The sequence below is a fragment of the Harmonia axyridis genome, chromosome 4, assembly GCF_914767665.1.
Source record: "Harmonia axyridis chromosome 4, icHarAxyr1.1, whole genome shotgun sequence".
NCBI lineage: Eukaryota > Metazoa > Arthropoda > Insecta > Coleoptera > Coccinellidae > Harmonia > Harmonia axyridis.
In genome coordinates, this window is record NC_059504.1 from 15,102,833 (window position 1) to 15,121,988 (window position 19,156).

General features: G+C 33.7%; 1 protein-coding gene across 4 annotated transcripts in view; it reads left to right on the top strand.

The window, feature by feature from the left end:
* Positions 1-360: 360 nt before the first annotated feature.
* LOC123678073 (PDZ and LIM domain protein Zasp-like) overlaps positions 361-19,156 on the top strand; it is a 60,143-nt gene continuing 41,347 nt past the window's right edge. Inside the window, exon 1 of one of the 4 annotated variants that reach the window (XM_045614856.1) lies at positions 361-690. In XM_045614856.1, coding sequence (XP_045470812.1) covers positions 586-690 — 105 coding nt within the window. In that variant the 5' untranslated portion in view covers positions 361-585. The remainder of the gene's footprint in view (positions 691-19,156) is intronic. The other 3 variants (XM_045614859.1, XM_045614857.1, XM_045614860.1) reach the window with 3 other exon arrangements.

Here is a 19,156-nt window from a genome sequence, read left to right on the forward strand (position 1 = left end):
ACATAGGGATGATTTTATTCAGAATTTTTTTCATATACATATTGAGTAAGTCTTTTTCAGAAGTGTAGACGTTTTGACGCGTCCACAGAATAAATAATGAAACATTGTGATAACCTGCAGTTTTTTTTATTCGCATGGGCACAACCTCCCGAATATCAAGTAACCCGCGATATTTGGCCATCGCATCCACTTAAATGGGCCATATTCGCTATATTTATTGCCTTATTGACCCACTTCATCCCAAAAGATCGAGCCCAACGCACACTATATACATATACCCTCAACCGCCAAGTCAAACCGACGTCCGAGTTTTAAATATACACCTTATAATACCCGCGTTTCCCACCAACAAGCCACAACGCGCAGGACCGTACCAAGTTGCGCATCGTCCGATTTCATTTTTCAGCGTATTTCGAATTGTCCGCAAGCCGATCAAGAAGTCACCATTTGGCTAGCATCTCTTGTTATTTTGTCCATTATTGTAAATAAACGCGTTTGCGGCCGCACGCATCGAACAGTGCAACGACAGTGGTAGCCCTACGACGGTGGTGGGTTCCGTAGAAAACAGAAAAAACAGTGCGAAAAATGGCAACCTTGCTGACGGTCAAACTGACGAAGGGTGATTCACCGAATTGGGGATTCAGGCTGCAGGGTGGAAAGGATTTCGGCACCCCACTGGTCATCCAGAAGGTGAGTTGTGGTTCTTTCGAATTTCATTGGTTCAATTTTGAATTTTATTTGTGGTTCGTCAAAGGGAGGTTTTCCAGTTGAATTTAAAATCTAATCAAGAGTGTTTTCGAAGAAGTACTTCTTTGTTTATGTTGGGAAAACAATGATTAATTTTTTTAACAGGAATACTTTTTCTGTTTCTTCGAATTACCAGCAGAAACTTCCTATGATTTAATCAAGACATTCTTATTTGATAAGACATCTACCGGTTTTGATTCAACCTTTGAAATTAACTAGGTAATTAACAATTTACACCTGATGAAACAACAGTGATTCAGTAAATTTTATGTTCCTCATTAATAATACAATATTTTTAATTACCTTTTTACTACAGACAAAGAATTATGATTGAACTCAACTTAAATATCAAGTACCTACATAGAGAATTTTCCTAGTGCGTACGTAGGTGAAATAAACATAGTAAATTCAAAACTACCTTCAGTTTTTTCGTTGAAGAAACTTTCATCTTAACTTGAAATTTTTTATTATTTTGATCGGTTTTATCTTGGAGGTGTTCGGTCGTATAAAATATACATATATCCGAAAGAAATTCAAGGAAAAAATATTTTATTTTATATTCATGTGTATCGTATATTTTGTTCTGAATTTTGATGATTTGAAACCTACGCTTCGAATTCGTGAAAAAATTCTTCTTATTTTTAAAAATGTTTGAGGAGAGAATATTTTGTTTGTTAGAACTTGGAAATAATTGAAAATTTATATTTTTAATCAATGAATGAATGAATGAATCAATAAAATCATAACAATCAAATAAGACTTACTAACAACATTTTCATTTATGTTTATTCAAATCAAAAATTAACATCTATCTATTTCTATATCTCGAATTCCTTTAATTATCTATAGAATAATAAAAAACTACTACCCAAAATTTTCTGTTTCCGTGTTATTTCTTATAAAAATGACATTTCTGTTTTGTTTATGTCTTGATTTCATTCTTGAAGTATGCATATGTTTATTTTGTTACCACACTTCTGTTATCACCTAAATATATGTATATTAATCTTTATCTACGAAATTTAAAAACTAATTGAACTGTAATGAATCAACATCATGATTGTGACAATTCGAACAATATTCTCATAGGTTACGTTTGAAATTCGTAGAATCCAGAAATCGAATGATATTTGATCTATCCAACACCTGAAATTTTTTTCCAATCAAAACTTCATCCTGGAATTTTATAAATTTCTGTGGATTATCAACAATCTCAAAAACTTAAATCAATTGAAAATTATTCATTATTTAGCACAGTTTGATATTGTAGGTTTTTGTTCGAATCAAATATTAAAAATTTCATATTGTCGAAAAAACTTCAAGGTAGAAAATATTTTAGCATGTCTTTAGGGATAACATTTAAGGATAATGTAAAAATGGATGATTTGAATTCTACGATTATTTTCGTGTGTTAATATTTTCATTCATGGATTTTTAACTTTAAAATATAATGGATCAGATAGATGAGTATAGAAATTGATTTGAATACCTATCTGTTCGCGAGAATATTTAGAATAATCATTAAGAATTAAAATCTGACTACGACAATAGCCCATATAAGTTTCAGTGCAATGACTAATGAATTCAGAATTTCTGAATCAGTGGGAATGCATGTTTTGGTGCTTAAAATCGAATTACCTGTTTTAAAATCCCGAATAGACCTATCAATTCGAATTGTTCCAAGTATTGCATCAAATAAGACATAAAAATAAAAAAAAAATAAGCACATTATTTCTACTCATTTCAACAATATTCTCATAGCCTATTGGAAGTTTGTAGAATCCAGAAATTGATCAAAAAATAGGTCTACTCATCATCTGAACTTCTTCTGAATAATTTCATGTTTCCATATAGCTGAGTATCTTTTGAAGATATAATATATAGAATTTTGTCTTTTTGCGTAGAAATATAATATATTCTGTCGTAATTAAATTTAGCAGAAGAAAATTATTTAACTAAAAGTTATGTGTCCAAATGGCCCGTTCATTTTATTCTAGAATGTATTTTAATATAGATGTTTGTATTTCGGTGGATTCAACTGCTACCATTTGGAACTGTGTCAAGTGCTCAGCCTGATATTTGCCAAGTTCACAAAAAATTCGATGTGTTGTACTCACACTGCTTGATGGTGTGTTATGAAACAATAGGTTATATCGTTTTGTTAATTTCTCAAAGGATTTATGGGTGGTATAATAACCAACTCCCTGTAACTGAATTAGATATTAGTGCTATCGCACTGATCTTTCATTCGACTATGAAATCAATCGATTGTCAATAATGAAAGTGAAAGCTTATAAATGCACTGTATCTGATCAACATTATGTACATGAAAAGTACTCATGTTTAATATTATTGGGGATTATTTCCCTGAGTTATTATAAAGCTTACTTCAAAAAGCTTTCAAGATAAGTAATTTCCATAATAAAAATAATCTCGTCAATATCCAACGCAAATTACTTGAAAATGATGGAATTTCCCTGAAAGAAAACAGCGAAAACATTTTTGAAAGTCTTATCTTAGGGGATGTAAAACAGACTGCACTTATTTTTCGATGTTATATTTTATATTTTTGCAAGAACTATGTGATTTTTTAAAAATTTTCAATTCATGCCCAATGGCTACTTTCAATAGAATGACGCTACGTATTTTATCAATTTAATTTTTTTTTAAATATATAATATCTGAATTATTATTTACTCATTGGTAAAAGATCTGAATTATGATTATCTTACGTTATAAAGGGTTTATATAGAGGGTTTCATTGTGATATTAAAAAAAAGGGTATATTTAAAGAGAAATCAATTGATGTTTATTTCAATGTGAAAAAGAAGGTATGCCATTAACGATATAAGCTAAATGGCCACCAAATTTCTTCATGAAATTTTCCAAGACCAGTTAGCACATTTATGGCTGTAGGTATTTCCTAGATAATTTCACGAATTCCATTAAGGTCTTGAATCGATTGTGGAGCATTGACATAGACCTCATCTTTCACGTGGCCTCAAAGAAAAAAGTCTGAAAGTGTTAAATCACAAGATTTCGTTGGCCAATTGTGTTTTCGAGAAAAAATATGGCCAAGAATTTTTTTTTGCAAAATTACTATTGTTTCGTTGCTTGTGTAGCACGTAGCACCATCTTATTGAAAATAAACGTCGTTCACAGCAATATCTACCAATTCCAGCCATAAAAAAATCATTAATCGCATAGCCTAATTCTCAAGATGGAATAGGAATCAACAAATTTGGGATTTCGTCAACACTACGAGCTACAACAGTGAAATTCTCAGCTATTTTTGAGTTACACACATTGTTTTGGATTCTTCACATAAAATGTGAGTCATTTTTGGTAATGGCATAGTTTTTGCTTGTCACATGTCAAAAAATGACAGCTTCAAAAGTGACAGATGCCCATATAGCGGGCTATTCAAAAGGAAACCTCTTATAGTTAACTATTTGCGAGAATTATAAGAATAACTGATAATCGACAAACCTAAAATCAATATGGGGACAACAAAAATAGCCAAATTAGTTGTTTTCGTTCAATGGTGGCATCTGATTTGTTAATTGAAGAAAATAATCATTTCTAAATCTCCCATTTTCCTCATTTAAACTTCATATATTGCAGAAACTTCCTTTGTTTTGACTTGAAATCTAATGGTGTAAATACCCTTTGAGAAATATCTACGAAAACGTGTTCAACATCGAATTCAGGAATCCAAAGGTTTCAACAAAACAACACGTGCAACATATTCAACTCTGGGATTTTGTGATTGCAACCGAGATTGATGATTTTCTTTCAGTTCATTGATCTGAATTAGGTGGGGTATTCGAAGAATCCAATTGCTGGTTATTGAATTGAACGAATTAAATCACCATTACACCTACAACTCAATTTTAATGTCTTGTTGATGGTCATTGTTAAGCCCATCTTATAAGGGCGATGCCAATAATATTTGTAATCCATTCTAGTATTTATGTTCGCATATATTTCAATGCATTATTGTGATATGTATCAACAATGGAGAATTCTCCTTCGAATGAAAATTGGGTATTTGTTATGAAATATCGTTAAAACGTCATCGACCTCAGTTCAAACATACCTACCACTTCAATCTTTCATTAAAAAAAAAAAAACTTAAATTTGGAGATTTAAACTTTAAAACATTTCGTTTTCATTGCACCATATGCCAACATCTTCTGCAGATTACCTAAAAGATTGTCCTGAAAGGATATCAAATTTAATACGTTGATTAGGTAAACAAAGATAGGTATAATTTTTGGTAGGAACGCTAACGATCCTGGAAAGAAAAAGAAGAACATAATTAAAATCCATCATATATTATATTTTGCATTAGCGCTGTTGTCACTTTGTGCAACCATAACGAAGCGATTTATTCATTTTGGGTTATTAGAAATAACTTGAATGAAACCCATAATATTTTGTAGTAATGAATCAAATTGAGAAGAATTCCTCATTATTGAAAAATAACATTCAATATATGATACTTCTCTTCAAACAGACTCTGTTATTCTTTTAGTATTTCTGACAGCATGAGTATAATATTTTCCAACTTTAAAATGAAATAAGATCTTCGAATTAATTTTCTGGTTTCATGCCATCATTCTTGTATAGTTAGTTCCACCATAAATCAAAAACTCCTCGACGCATAAACAAAAAACATAGACAAAAATAATATACAGTGTTGCCATTTTGAGCATTATAATGTAACGTTAATCGTAAGAGAGCGTTATTCAGTCTTAAAATTTCAACATTACTGACACCGTGACGAAATATTACACAGATCTGTTTAGTGAACGAGCGCTCAAAAATTCCATCGAGCATATTATTGGGACAACATAACATAGGTGCGTAGCATATTCAGTATTTCCTTCTATCAATCATCCAGTTCGATTCTAATATAAACTTTGTTGACAGGTATCATCAGTCATCTACCTGATTCAATGCACTTTTGTCATTATCGACGAAATATTTTTATCACTCGAAGATAAACACGAACGAACTAACATAATCCATTAATCGATTCAAAAGTAAATACATAAACCGAAATAGATAAGAACCTGATGAAACTTATCGCATTTGTATGTGTAAGTTGTTAAGAATGTGGCCAAAATTTCTTTTGGAAAGTCTGGGTTTACTGAGATCGTAGAGTCAAATATGTTTCAATAATTAAATATTATTTTTTAATTTTTTTTCAATTTAATTTTTGGTTGAAAAGGCCAGAATTTGAAATACCTATATAAATATTTTGTAACTTTGTTAACAACTACTCAAACTGGTGCTTTTTATAATTTTGCATTGAATAATTAGACCCTATTTTGTGAAGGCATGAAATAACTCGAACCAATTTTCATTCATGGATTATCACTTGGATTATTCACGCACTTGTTGCAAGTATAGGCCTAACTTCATGATTTCTGTAATTAACACTGCTAATTATCTTCTTCCTGTGATATTATGTTAATTATTGCTAAATGAATATGGAACAGAGCTGTCATCTGTATCTGTCTTGATGTTAATGAAGCTTCTATTCGTAGCGAAATAGAAAATAACGGACATCTTTGATTTGTGTTGATGCACTCTCCAGATAATATAAGTAAAAATTATTTTTATAAATGGTACAGAATATTTATTCGGCAAAGACGAAAAAAACATTTTGACCCTTATGCAAATAGGTATTATTTGAACGAATTGAATATTTTGGAATAGCTAACACAGTTCTGTTTGTTATTTCTGTTCTCTAGCTTATAGATTTACTTAATTTAATGGATTCTAAATTGTTTAGTCTCCTGCCTTTTCATTTCACTAGTATAATTTTCATGTTGTTAATTGTGGGGAAAGGGTGATCATTATTTATGCAATGTGTTGTAATGTTAGAGAATCGCTCATTTTGATTAAATCCATTCGATGTTCTTCAGAACCTATCCTGTCTATATCATATTGAAAGATGAACATGTTAACTCGTGAACTTCTGATTTACTTGTGCACAAGATTCAACCCCAAACATGTTTGGGGTTGAATCTTTTGCATTGAATAACAAGGATGATATCATTTACTAGCTTGAAGGCAATTATTCCGTCCGTATCAGGTCCCTTGACCTTGCAGATCACCACGATTTGTGTTTGTATCATAAAGATATTCTCGATTAAACATCAGCGTACCAGCCAAATTCTCGTCATTGCGAGAGGTTTTAATTTTCTGCTTAGAAATCTGCGACTGAGGCTCATCGAATGCTCTCAAATACCTATGGTTTGGCCGACATTAGTGAAACAACGTACCCAGAGCGGTTTCAACACTTTTAGAACGGTGATTTCGATGTCGAAGAACAACATGGTGGTGGAAGAGAGAAGGTTGTCGAAGATGCACAATTGCTGGCATTACATTTGACTCGTGTCAAACCCAACAAGAATTGGCAGGATCATTGGGAGTGACTAACAAGAGATTTCAAAACGCCTGAAAGTCATGGGAATGATTCAGAAACAAGGAAATTATCGTAATATTGAACCCGAGAGATGTTGAACGGCGTATCTTTGCTTGCAAACAGCTGCTTGCAAGGCAAAGCGGATGGAATTTCTGCAACGCATTGTGATTGGAGACAAAAAATGGTTCATTACGATAATCCCGAGTGCAAAAATCATGGAGATATCTCGGTCGTGCTTCCACGTCGACGGCCAAACCGAATATTCACGGTTTCAAGGTCATGCTCTGTATTTGGTGGTACCAGCTCGGCGTAGATTATAATGAGTTGTTAAAGCCGATTAAAACAATCACAAGCGATCGTTATCGAACGGAATTAATGCGTTCGAGCTGAGCTTTGAAATACAAACGGTCGCAATACAACGACAGACATGATAAAGTGATTTTTAGAGTATGAAAATGCTCGACCCCATGTTGCGAAAGTGGTCAAGACATACTTGGAAATGTTGGAATGGGAAATCTTACCCCATCCATCGTATTCTCCAGACGTTGCTTCCTCGGACAATAATTTGTTTCGATCAATGTTACACGGCCTGACTGACTAGCACTTCCGGTCTTATGAAGAAGTACAAAATTGGATCGATTCGTGGATCACTTCAAAAGATGACCAGTTTCTTCAACTCGAAATTCGTACGCTGCCCAAAAGATGTTAGAAAGTAGGGTCCAGCGATGGAAAATACTTTGAATCATAAATGTATAACCAGTTTTTTACAATAAAGCTTCGAATTTCAGGAAAAAACGGCGGTAGCAAAGTTGTACGCTTATGTACTTTACTTATATCACCGAAGTACAAATGAAAAATTGATTTTTTGGTTTCTTTGGCTTTTATGAGTATATTTCATTTGGTATATTTTCTGTTCAACTTAATTCTTCGTTTGAACCCATTGATTGGAACTATAGTTTTAATAGTTTGCTTTCGATGATGATAATAAGTGAAAATTTTGTAGCGTTTATTGGCGTGGCGTGTGTAAAGAATAATATTCTACTCGAATATAATGATTTTTAATCACGCAGATGAAAGAATCAGTCATAATATGCTCATTGAGAAATATACTATCAAATTCATATGTGAACCGCTCCAAATATCTGACCGATCATCGAAAAAAAAAATTTTAATCACTATAAAATATTTTGGCCGAGCGCTTTAGCCACTGCGTTTGGGGTCAGTTGTCCGAAGCAATGTTTCAAGATCGACTCAGCTCGCTTATTCAGGAGATGAAAATTCACTATAAATATTTGTAATTGAAGAAGGATCGATGTTAAATTTAGCAAACCGAAAAGGATGAGCTGCTATCTGTTCACAGATAGACGCTGCTAATACGTCTGGCTGAGCAGGAGCCTATCCGTTTAAATATCAGAACATCGAAACGGCAGTAAGCGAAATTATGAGATCTGAACATGTAAAAATAGATCAGTGTCTGAGCGGACAGTCCCAGTCAAGCCAGAAATTGCAGCATATTTCGTAAATTTCCAACTAAACACCAATTATTTGTAGCAAAGCGTGAAGATTTTCGTGGCTAAACGAGAATATTTGGGTACCGTTAGAAAACCAATTCGATGGGATATTTTTGGCATATTATTTCGAATAATGAAGCTTTGGAATCGTCAAAGAATAACATTTTTCTATCATTCATGAAATTTTCTGTTCAAGGTTTGATATGGCGTGTAGAAACCAAAAAACGAATTAAAAAAAAAGTGCTGCCGTCAATTCAGAAGCTTTTGCGCGCTTCTTACACAATATTTCGAATGATTCTTCAAACCAGTTAGAATAAAATCATTAAATTTACCTGAAAAATTACTATACGCTATAGGTATATCGGCGTACAACTTTGCATCTGCCGTTTTTTTTCCGAAATTCGGGGCTTTATTATAATAAACTGGTTATACATTTATGATTCAAAGTATTGTCTATCGCTGGCCATTACTTTCTCCCATCTTTCGGGAAGCGTACGAATCCCGCGATGAAGAAACTGGTCATCTTTCGAAGCGATCCACGAATCTATCCAATTTTTTACTTCTTCATAAGACCGGAATTGCTGGTCAGTCAGGCCGTGTGCCATTGATCGAAACAAGTGATAGCCGAGGGAGCAACGTCTGGATAATACGGCGGGTGGGTTAGGACTTCCCATTTTAACGTTTCCAAGTATGTTTTGGCCACTTTCTCATCATGGAGTCAAGCACTGTTATGCTGTAATAGTTATTTATAATACAAGTGCAGAAGGCATTGATATTCTTCCACGAGTTCAAAATTCAAAAACGAGCCACGAAGTGGCGAGTTTTGGAATGAACGAGTGGTAGAATGAGCCTTCTGTACGAGTATTATACATTATTTTCTCTAATTCATTGCATTTTCATTGAAATTAATGTAATATTTCCATAAATATATTTTAGTGATTTTTGCATTGAAAAATGTTGGTTGGCAGAACTGATTTCTTTAAGGCAAATTGATGAATTGACAGATGAAGCCGTGGCGGAAAGTTCGGAAACCAACATAGAATAATAAAATATAACCATGAAAACTGTGCGTTTCTGATATATTCTCGCACGATTTTGTTCTACAAGATGTGGAAGAATGAACGGAATAACCACAGAATTAGAGAAAATAACTTTATCATATCTCTCGTTGAATTGCGGCCGTTTGTCTCTCAATGCTCGGCTCAAACGCATTATTTACGATGACGATCGCCTGTGATTGTTTCAGTCGGTTTTAACAACACAATACCAAATACTAAGGATGACCTTGGAACCGGGAATACTCGGTTTGGCCTTCGACGTGAAAGTATGGCCGGAATATCCCCATGATTTTCTGCACATGGGTTATCGTAATGCTCTCGTTTCTCTTCTCCAGTCACAATGCGATGCAGAAATCTCTTCCGGCGTCTTCGCCTTGCAAGAAGCTCTTCACAGGCAAACAAACGCCGTTCAACGGCTTCAACTAGTTTCTTTGTTTCGGAATCATTCCCATGACTTCCAGGCGTTTTGAAATGGCTTGTTGCGTCACTCCCAATGATCCCGCCAATTTTTGTTGCGTTCGACACGAGTCTTGATCAAGTAATACCTCCAATTCTGCATCTTCGAAAACCTTTCCTTCTCCATGGTGTTCTTCTACGTCAAAATCATCGTTCTTGAAGCGTTGAAACCGCACTCGGCCAATACCTCCTAGAAAAGGAGGTATTGACTCGGCACATTCTTCCACTAATAGCGGCCTCATCATAGGTATTTGAGAGCATTCGATGAGCCTCAGCCGCAGATTTCTTCAAATTAGAGCAATTCGAGAATTCGGCTCGTAAGCTGACATGTTTAGTCGAGAATAACTTTATGATGCAGACACAAATCGACTAAGATTTCGATGGCGTTATGTTTACAAATACCTAAGATTATTGAATGACATCTACGATCTTTTATTTCGACTACCACATCGCTACAGCCATCTATTGCGGAAGCTTATTACATAATACATAAATCAAATAACCTACGTGACACTTTTAACACAATATCTTAATTTTTTGGTGAAACGAAAAAATTCTTAATGTAAAATTAAAGATATAAATTCATGGTCTTTCTCCAAAACGGTAAAACCATTATACATAAGTGCATTAATTAAGTGCAGAAATTAAGAAAAAAGTCCTCAAATGCAAAATTCTTCTACCATGATAATGCTCTTCGGTACAAAACGATGGAAACCATGGTTAAATTGAACGAACTGCGCTTCCAACTGCTTGACCAACTAGCTCATTCTCCAGATCTGGCCCTCAATGGATTACTGGCTTTTTGCAGATCGAAAAAAATGCTATGGTGACGAATAAAATTGAATATTCAAGAAAACATTTATTTTTAAAGTTATATTGGGCCCGGGACAAATTTACAAAGTTTCAAAAATAACTAGTGCAACTTCTTATCATGAACTGGACACTTCATGAAAATTGCGTTCTTCTTGTATATTTTTTCATATTTTAAAGCATTCTAGCAAAATACAAAAAATTTGATTAACTGATATCTTAATTTCATTCGGTCAAATAGGTATTTTTTCAATAATTGATAAAACAAAACGGATTTTGTCCTTCAAAGAATTCAACCAAAATATTCTTACTTGGAACCCTGAAAATGTCAAGTCCATAGCCTATTCCGTTTGGGAGTTATCGAGGAGGGTGGCCGTCCGGACAGAATTGACTTTGAATTCAATCAAATGTCAGTTTGATCTCTAATGTTTACTTATATGACATCAGTGCTCACTTATATTGAACTGACATAACCATAGATAATTTTCAAATCCAGTCGATCTGTGAGTCATCAAGATTTGCAGATTTTCCATCCATCGAGAAAAAATCATTTCGAGTAAAACTGAAAAATACACGTAATTCTTCAGACTAGTGTTTCATCCTACAAGATATTCGCCAGAAGGATATCATTCTGTTTATTATGCGTAGCTATGTCTAGACAGGTTAATGAATACAAGACATTCCAGAGACTTTCTTCAAGAATTTCCGACTGAAGTTGAACTATTTCGCAAGCAATTAGTTCTTATTTTCGAGTCGAATCACCACTTATCAACAAATGATCACAGATCGTGAAAATCATGAATAATCCAAGTTTTCTTGGTATTTATGATGAACTAAATTTTCATTTAGAACAATGTTTTCGCTGTTTTCCTTCCATCCTTGACTCAATTTTAACATGTCCTATATTTACTAGCAACCTTGTGTCATAATCAGTCTTAAAATAAACAACATAGGACCATTTGGTATCTAAACTATTTTGCATGAAATAGTCCACTATAAATAATTTGTACGCAATTATTGAATCGAGTCAGGAATTTCGGAATTGGTTCAATGAATCATTTTGAGACTGATTCGAATTCGAAAGTAACAAAATCTATGTATAGATATTCTGCATACAATATCTTATTATGCTACAAGTAAATAGTGTATTGTATTTCATTACGTATACAAACTTGTGTAATTGAACGTGAATATTCAATAATTGTATTATCATTCTTCTGTGAATTTTTATGCTATAATGTTATAGAATAAGTATTTTCCCTTGCAAAGTTCTAGCCCTTACATTTCCGCAATGTGCAGAAATTCACTTTTATTTCCTTAATCTTTTTTTTAATACTTTTTTTCTTCATTTTTTCATTTTCTTTCAATCTTTCGAGCATGAATTTTGTGGTATGAAGCTGAGGATAATGAAGTGAATGAATTAATTCTATTCAATCGCAAACTAATCAAATGAATGTAACAACCGTTGAGAATACTCCAAAACAATAGGAAACACGAAATATTACAGATTTTAATGACCCGTAGCTGTGTAATGTAAATGGATAGGGGGCTTATCGCTTTTCAATATCTTTATTATGAAATTTTATTCCATTTAGACTTTGCATATCATAAACCGTCGAGAATATTTTTTGTCTACACAAATGAAGGTCATCCATATAACAGGCCAATTGAAAAGTCCCCGGTCTACCATAGTAAAACACATTTTTCGGTAAAATTCAACTTAATTATTCAATATAGTTACCTTCGGGGGCGATACAGCGATTATAGCGATCTTCGAATTTTTCGATACCATTTTTGTAATACGATTTATCTTTCGCTTCAAAAAGGGCCTCAGTTTCGGCAATTACTTCTTCATTTGCGCTAAATTTCTTTTCAGCGAGCATATTTTTGAGGTCTGAGAACAGGAAAAAGTCGCTGGGGGATGCAAAAGCAATTCGAAGCCCAATTCATTCAATTTTGCTATTGTTTTCATTGATTTGTGACACGGCGCATTGTCTTGATGAAACAGCACCTTTTTTTTCTTCGAATGGGGCCGTTTTTTAACTATTTAATCCTTTAAGCGATCCAATAACGCTATATAATAATCGCTGTTAATGATCTGGCCCTTTTGGAGGCAATCAATGAATATTATACCTTCCGCATCCCAGAATACTGGTGTCATAACCTTGCCAGCTGACTGTTGTGTTTTTCCTCGCTTTGGATTCGGTTCATCGTGTGCAGTCCACTCAGCTGACTGTTGATTGGACTCCGGAGTGAAATGATGGAGCCATGTTTCATCTATTGTCACATATCATCGCAAAAATTCAGGTTTATTGCACTTAAACAGATTTAAACACCTCTCAGAATCATTAACACGTTGTTGCTTTTGATCGATTGTGAGCTCACGCGGCACCCATTTTGCACACAGCTTTCTCATGTACAACAATTCGTGAATGATATGATGCACACGTTCAGATGATATCTTCATAATGTCTGCTATCTTGATCAACTTCACTTTACGGACACTCAAAATTATTTTGTGAATTTTTTTGATTTTTTCGTCGGTGACAGCCTCTTTTTGGCGTTCACTTCGTTCGCCGTCTGTGGTGCTCATTTCACCACTTCTAAACTTAGCATACCAATCAATGATGGTTGATTTTCCTGGTGCAGACCCTGGAAACTCTTCATCAAGCCAAGATTTCGCTTTAACTGTATTTTTTCCCTTCAAAAAGCAATATTTCATCAGAACACGAAATTCTTTTTTTTTCATCTTTTTTCAAATAACAAAACTATCTACACTCACAACGCAATATCTCACAAACTAATGGTCGGACTGCTGTCAAATTTGGCAAGTATCTTTCGAAGGTTGGAACTAACTAAAAATCATATGGATTTACTCCAGCACCGCCATCTGACCGGGGACTTTTCAATTGGTGATGAAAACAGTGTTTTTTACATTTTTTCATTCCTAAAATTCTTATTCCCACCAAATTGTTTTTAACTCTAGTATTTATGTTATGTTAGTTTTAGCCGAACTTCAAGGTCACCTATGGAAAAAATTGGGATACAACTGAAATAGACTACATTAACGAATATATTACAGAAAAATGGTATGATTAACACATATTTTGAGGTTAATCAATGTAAACCTCTGCATTCTGATCAACAAACAGAAGTGATATTTTTCAATAACTCGCTCTGCTCGCCGAATATTTCAATAATAATTTTATCATTTTGGCACTTCCAAAAGTCAAATTTGGCTGTTAGGTATTCATATCGGCATCGAGAGCAAATAATTTCACTCTTACAAATATTTACGAAGCGTTGGACCTTTCTTTTTATCGCAGGTTCATTGTCGTCCGTGTTTATTCATCCGAGGGATATGACTCATGTAAAAGATTTCCTTTTAGGGAATCGAACCCACTGTAGGAGACAACTTGTACACTCTCTTCAATGGATTCACTCGAAATTTATCGGTGACGGATTCAACAAATACTGAGACATTTCTCAATTTCCTCGTCAAAGTATCAGATTTCATATTATGATTTCAGGAACTCTAAATCAATCTGGGAGATTGATAGTTACACATTTCATAATATTATACGTCTCTTGATTATTTTGCTGATTAACGTTTACGATTGTGACTAATGAAAACAATCGACCACAAAAATCGTACGACTTGACATTGAGGAAGTACATATTTTTATTCGGGTTATTATTTAACGTTTTTTCCAATAGGAAGGATACTTTTTAAATAGCTCAAATGGCAGCACTGTGTATTCTTTTATGACATTTGTTGAGCCATGATGGCATAACCTACTGAACACAAATGACATAAGAAAAGTAAAAAAAATATTTTCTCTAATTCTGTGGTTATTCCGTTCATTCTTCCACATCTTGTAGAACAAAATCGTGCGAGAATATATCAGAAACGCACAGTTTTCATGGTTATATTTTATTATTCTATGTTGGTACTCCGAACTTTCCGCCACGGCTTTATCTGTCAATTCATCAATTTGCCTTAAAGAAATCAGTTCTGCCAACCAACATTTTTCAATGCAAAAAGCACTAAATTATATTTATGGAAATATTTCATTAATTTCAATGAAAATGCAATGAATTAGAGAAAATAATGTATAATACTCGTACAGAAGGCTCATTCTACCACTCGTTCATTCCAAAACTCGCCACTTCGTGGCTCGTTTTTGAATTCTGAACTCGTGGAAGAATATCAATGCCTTCTGCACTTGTATTATAAATAACTAATACAGTATTGGTATTGCCATTATAATAACTATTTCAAAATGCATCAATCCTTTTCTAGTAAATACAAAAGATGTGCTTATTGTGCCCTTGTAAATCATATACCTATATACAGTTATGTGGTCTCAAGGACGTAATTGACTAATTTTTTGCTTTGACGCCCATGTTTTATGAAAAAATCATGTATCTATCAAGGAAGTGAATCATTCTTCGAGCTTGTAAACCACGCTAGACTATAACGAATGTCCCAAAAATTTTAGCACAAATTACTTCAATACAGTGTTGACAATCAAAAATTTTATGACAATTCATCAGAATAGGTTCAATCGAAATTTTATGGTGAAGAAAAATTTTTATTTTGAATTAAATGTGAAGGTTCATAGTCTTCAACAATACGCAGTCTTCTGGGTACATCTTGCAACAAGCCTTAGATCATTCGAACATCTCCTGAATTTTACAAAAAATACGCCGTCCAATTGTTCTTCAGATACCATGAGTTTATCATCAAGGAGGAGTCGTATCAAAAGGCTTCAATCGCCTGAGTGACTTCGTTTGGAAAATTTTAGACTTTTTCAATTTTCGTGAATATTGGATCACCTGTACGTGATATTTTTTCCTTTTCGCAATCACAAAGATGAATTCATAATAAAAATTCTGAATCTCTGCTTGGATTGGGAAATTTATGAATTACTGATCTTCGATTATCCTGAGCCCATAAGCGAAAAACTAGAGAATTGCTGATTCCATCTGTATTAAATTGCGAACTGCAAAATTAGAAATCATTCTACCGATAAGTTTAAGATTTATTGGACTATGAAATTTCACTCATAAGGAAATGATTATTGATCACCCTGAATGACGATGCCAAGTAGAGATTTTGAATTTTTATTATGAATTAATTCTTTGTGGTTACGAAAAGGAAAAAAAACATAATGTTCACATACAGTTGATCCAATATTCACGAAAATAGAAAAAGTCTAAAATTTTCCTGGTCCAGATCTGATTTATTCGATTTCAGAGATATTGAAGATAGGCGGCGATAGTAAAGAGTGTCAAAACTTCAAAATTTGAAATGATTCGGTCGATTAGTTGAAGAGTTATCGAACTGTGAAATTTCACTTATAAGATCAACATCACCCTGTATATCTCAAACAGAGGCACTCAGGAGATTGAAACCTCGTGATGCTAGTCCTCCATAATGACTTTCATTCATGATATCCGTTTATCGCATTTTTTCAGAGACACCCTGTACACTTATTTAGACAAAATAGCCTAAAAATCATCAATTGGCCGAGCATGCGTAAATTAGGAGTATTGTCATTTTTCGACAAAAAAAGTATGCTGTGAGAATTCAATCAATTTTGAGGTTATCCGGTCGAAATATAATATCATCTTGAGCATGTTTCTGGTGGATCAAATTCATCAATTTTATGAATGTAGGTTAGACTTCGCCTCTGACTTGGCCCACATAAAGCCTGGAAATCCCACCAGTTGATATCGAGCACCAAAATGGTCCTTTTGCTTGAATTTCACTTTATCTTCACAATTTTCGTTATTGTCGGTGCGAAATCAGTCGTTAGGTCTTCCACTTTTAGAAAAATTTAGGAATGGTAAGCCTTCCTGACATTTTGCAACTGCACGATAAATCATCTTTCGCGAAACGTTTTGATTTTCAAAAAATCGAAGTATTTGAGCTTTAGGCAACTCCACAACTGAATTGTAAAGACTTTTTCTAAGCTCCAATTGATAAGCAAATATGACGTGAACGATTTCGTAAATTGAACTGACATTAAAATGAAAAACCATTGAATGATTGCTCTAATGAAAGTGCTCTCGACATTTTGAATTTTCAAATTTTTTCATACAGTTGAAATTCATGCCAAATCTCTTGATACATAGGTACGTCAATAGGAAATTCGTTGTAGTTCTGTCAATATGTGTTTTTCACAGGAAAGTTTGTGGGTAGGTTTGATTTCTTCTATACGTGTTCTGCTAATTCCGAATTCGAGGTTTGCCACCAATATATTGTAACGGAACATTGGAAAAATGCAAAAAAAATTGAAAAAATTACATTTTTTGGTTGTTTTTCGCATAAAACTCAGAAAATACCATTATTTCCTCAATAACCTTCCTATACAAAGGTACATAAAACGTTCTACCAATTTTTTTCATTAAGTTTTTTGTCCGATAAACCATTCTGGCTCAAACGATAGTTGAAAATTGGCGTATTTTATCTGTCTCTACAAAAACCCACTTTTGCCACTCCAAAACATTAATATAATTTTAATGGCACGCCTTCTACTCAATTCAATAATTTTTTTCCTATACAATCTATAAACCCATCATCAGTTCAGAAAAAAGTATTTTCAAAATCGATTTTTGAAATTTAGTTTATATTTATTGATTTCGATGATTATATTGAAGAAATTTAGTAGAAATCGTAGAATTTATACAATAGAGTACTCAAATTAAAATTTTAATATAGGAAGGTAATTCACGGAAAATATATTTTTCGTGTTATATGAAAAAAAGTTTTCTCCTTTTTTTTTAATATTTTTCAATGTTCTGACATAAAATTTAGGTGACAAACCTCAGATTCGGATTCAGCACCAAAAAAAAAATATATATATATATATATATACAATACACATAATCGAAGAAATCAAAACTTTCCCGTGACAAGCCTTTGTCATCATTGGTTTGAGGCTGGACTATAGATGTATGTTAATAGGAAATTCGTTAATGATGCAACAACTTACAAGCAAAATAGTGGGTTAATGAGATTGATTGCATTTGTACTGATTTAACGGGACATCCATGTCAAGATGAAAATCTGGGAAAAGACCACCTTTCTTGGTAGGAACGTGCTGGGCGTTAATTCAGTCGAATATTTCGAAGAAACCAAAGGAGACATCTTTCCGCGAACAGTCCACAGGGTGATTCAGACGGCAACGATGTTGCAAGTTCATTTACCGCATCCGCTGTTCCACAAGCTATAAATTCTGTTGAAATTTCGGGTCGCAGGCACGCTTATTTATCTTTTTTGTTTATGCTCGAGAACGAAGACTCGACCAGTATCTCAATCAATGATATAGTGGTCTCGAATTTCGAAATCGAACGTTCGGGATAATTGTTTATACGGGGGTTGTCCGGAATTGTAGTTCCTTATATTTTGAACCTTCGAGGGCGATACAGCGATTTTAATTGAGAATTGAACGTGAATATTCAATGATTGTATTATCATTCTACAGTAAATTTTTTATGTTATAATGTTATAGAATGAATATTTTCCCTTGTAAAGTTCTAGCCCTTACATTTTCGCAGTGTGCAGAAGTTTACCTTCATTTTATTAATCTTCCTTTTAATACTTTTTTCTTTATTTTTTCATTTTCTTTCAATCTTTCGAGTATAAATTTTGTGGTATGAAGCTGAGGATAATGAAGTGAATGAATTAATTCTATTCAATCGCAAACTAATCAAATGAATGTAACAACCGTTGAGAATACTCCAAAACAATAGGAAACACGAAATATTACTGATTTTAATGACCCGTAGCTGTGTAATGTAAATGGATAGGGGGTTTATTGCTTTTCAATATCTTTCTTATGAAATTTTATTGCATTTAGATTTTGCATATCATAAACCGTCGAGAATATAGTTTGTCTCCAGAAATGAAGGTCATCCATATAACAGGCCAATTGAAAAGTCCTCGGTCTACCATAGTGAAACACATTTTTTTGGCAAAATTCGATTTTATTATTCAACATAGTTGCCTTCGAGGGCGATACAGCGATTATAGCGATCTTCCAACTTTTTTATACCATTTTTGTAGTACGATTTGTCTTTCGCTTCAAAATAGGTCTCAGTTTCGGCGATTACTTCTTCATTGGCGC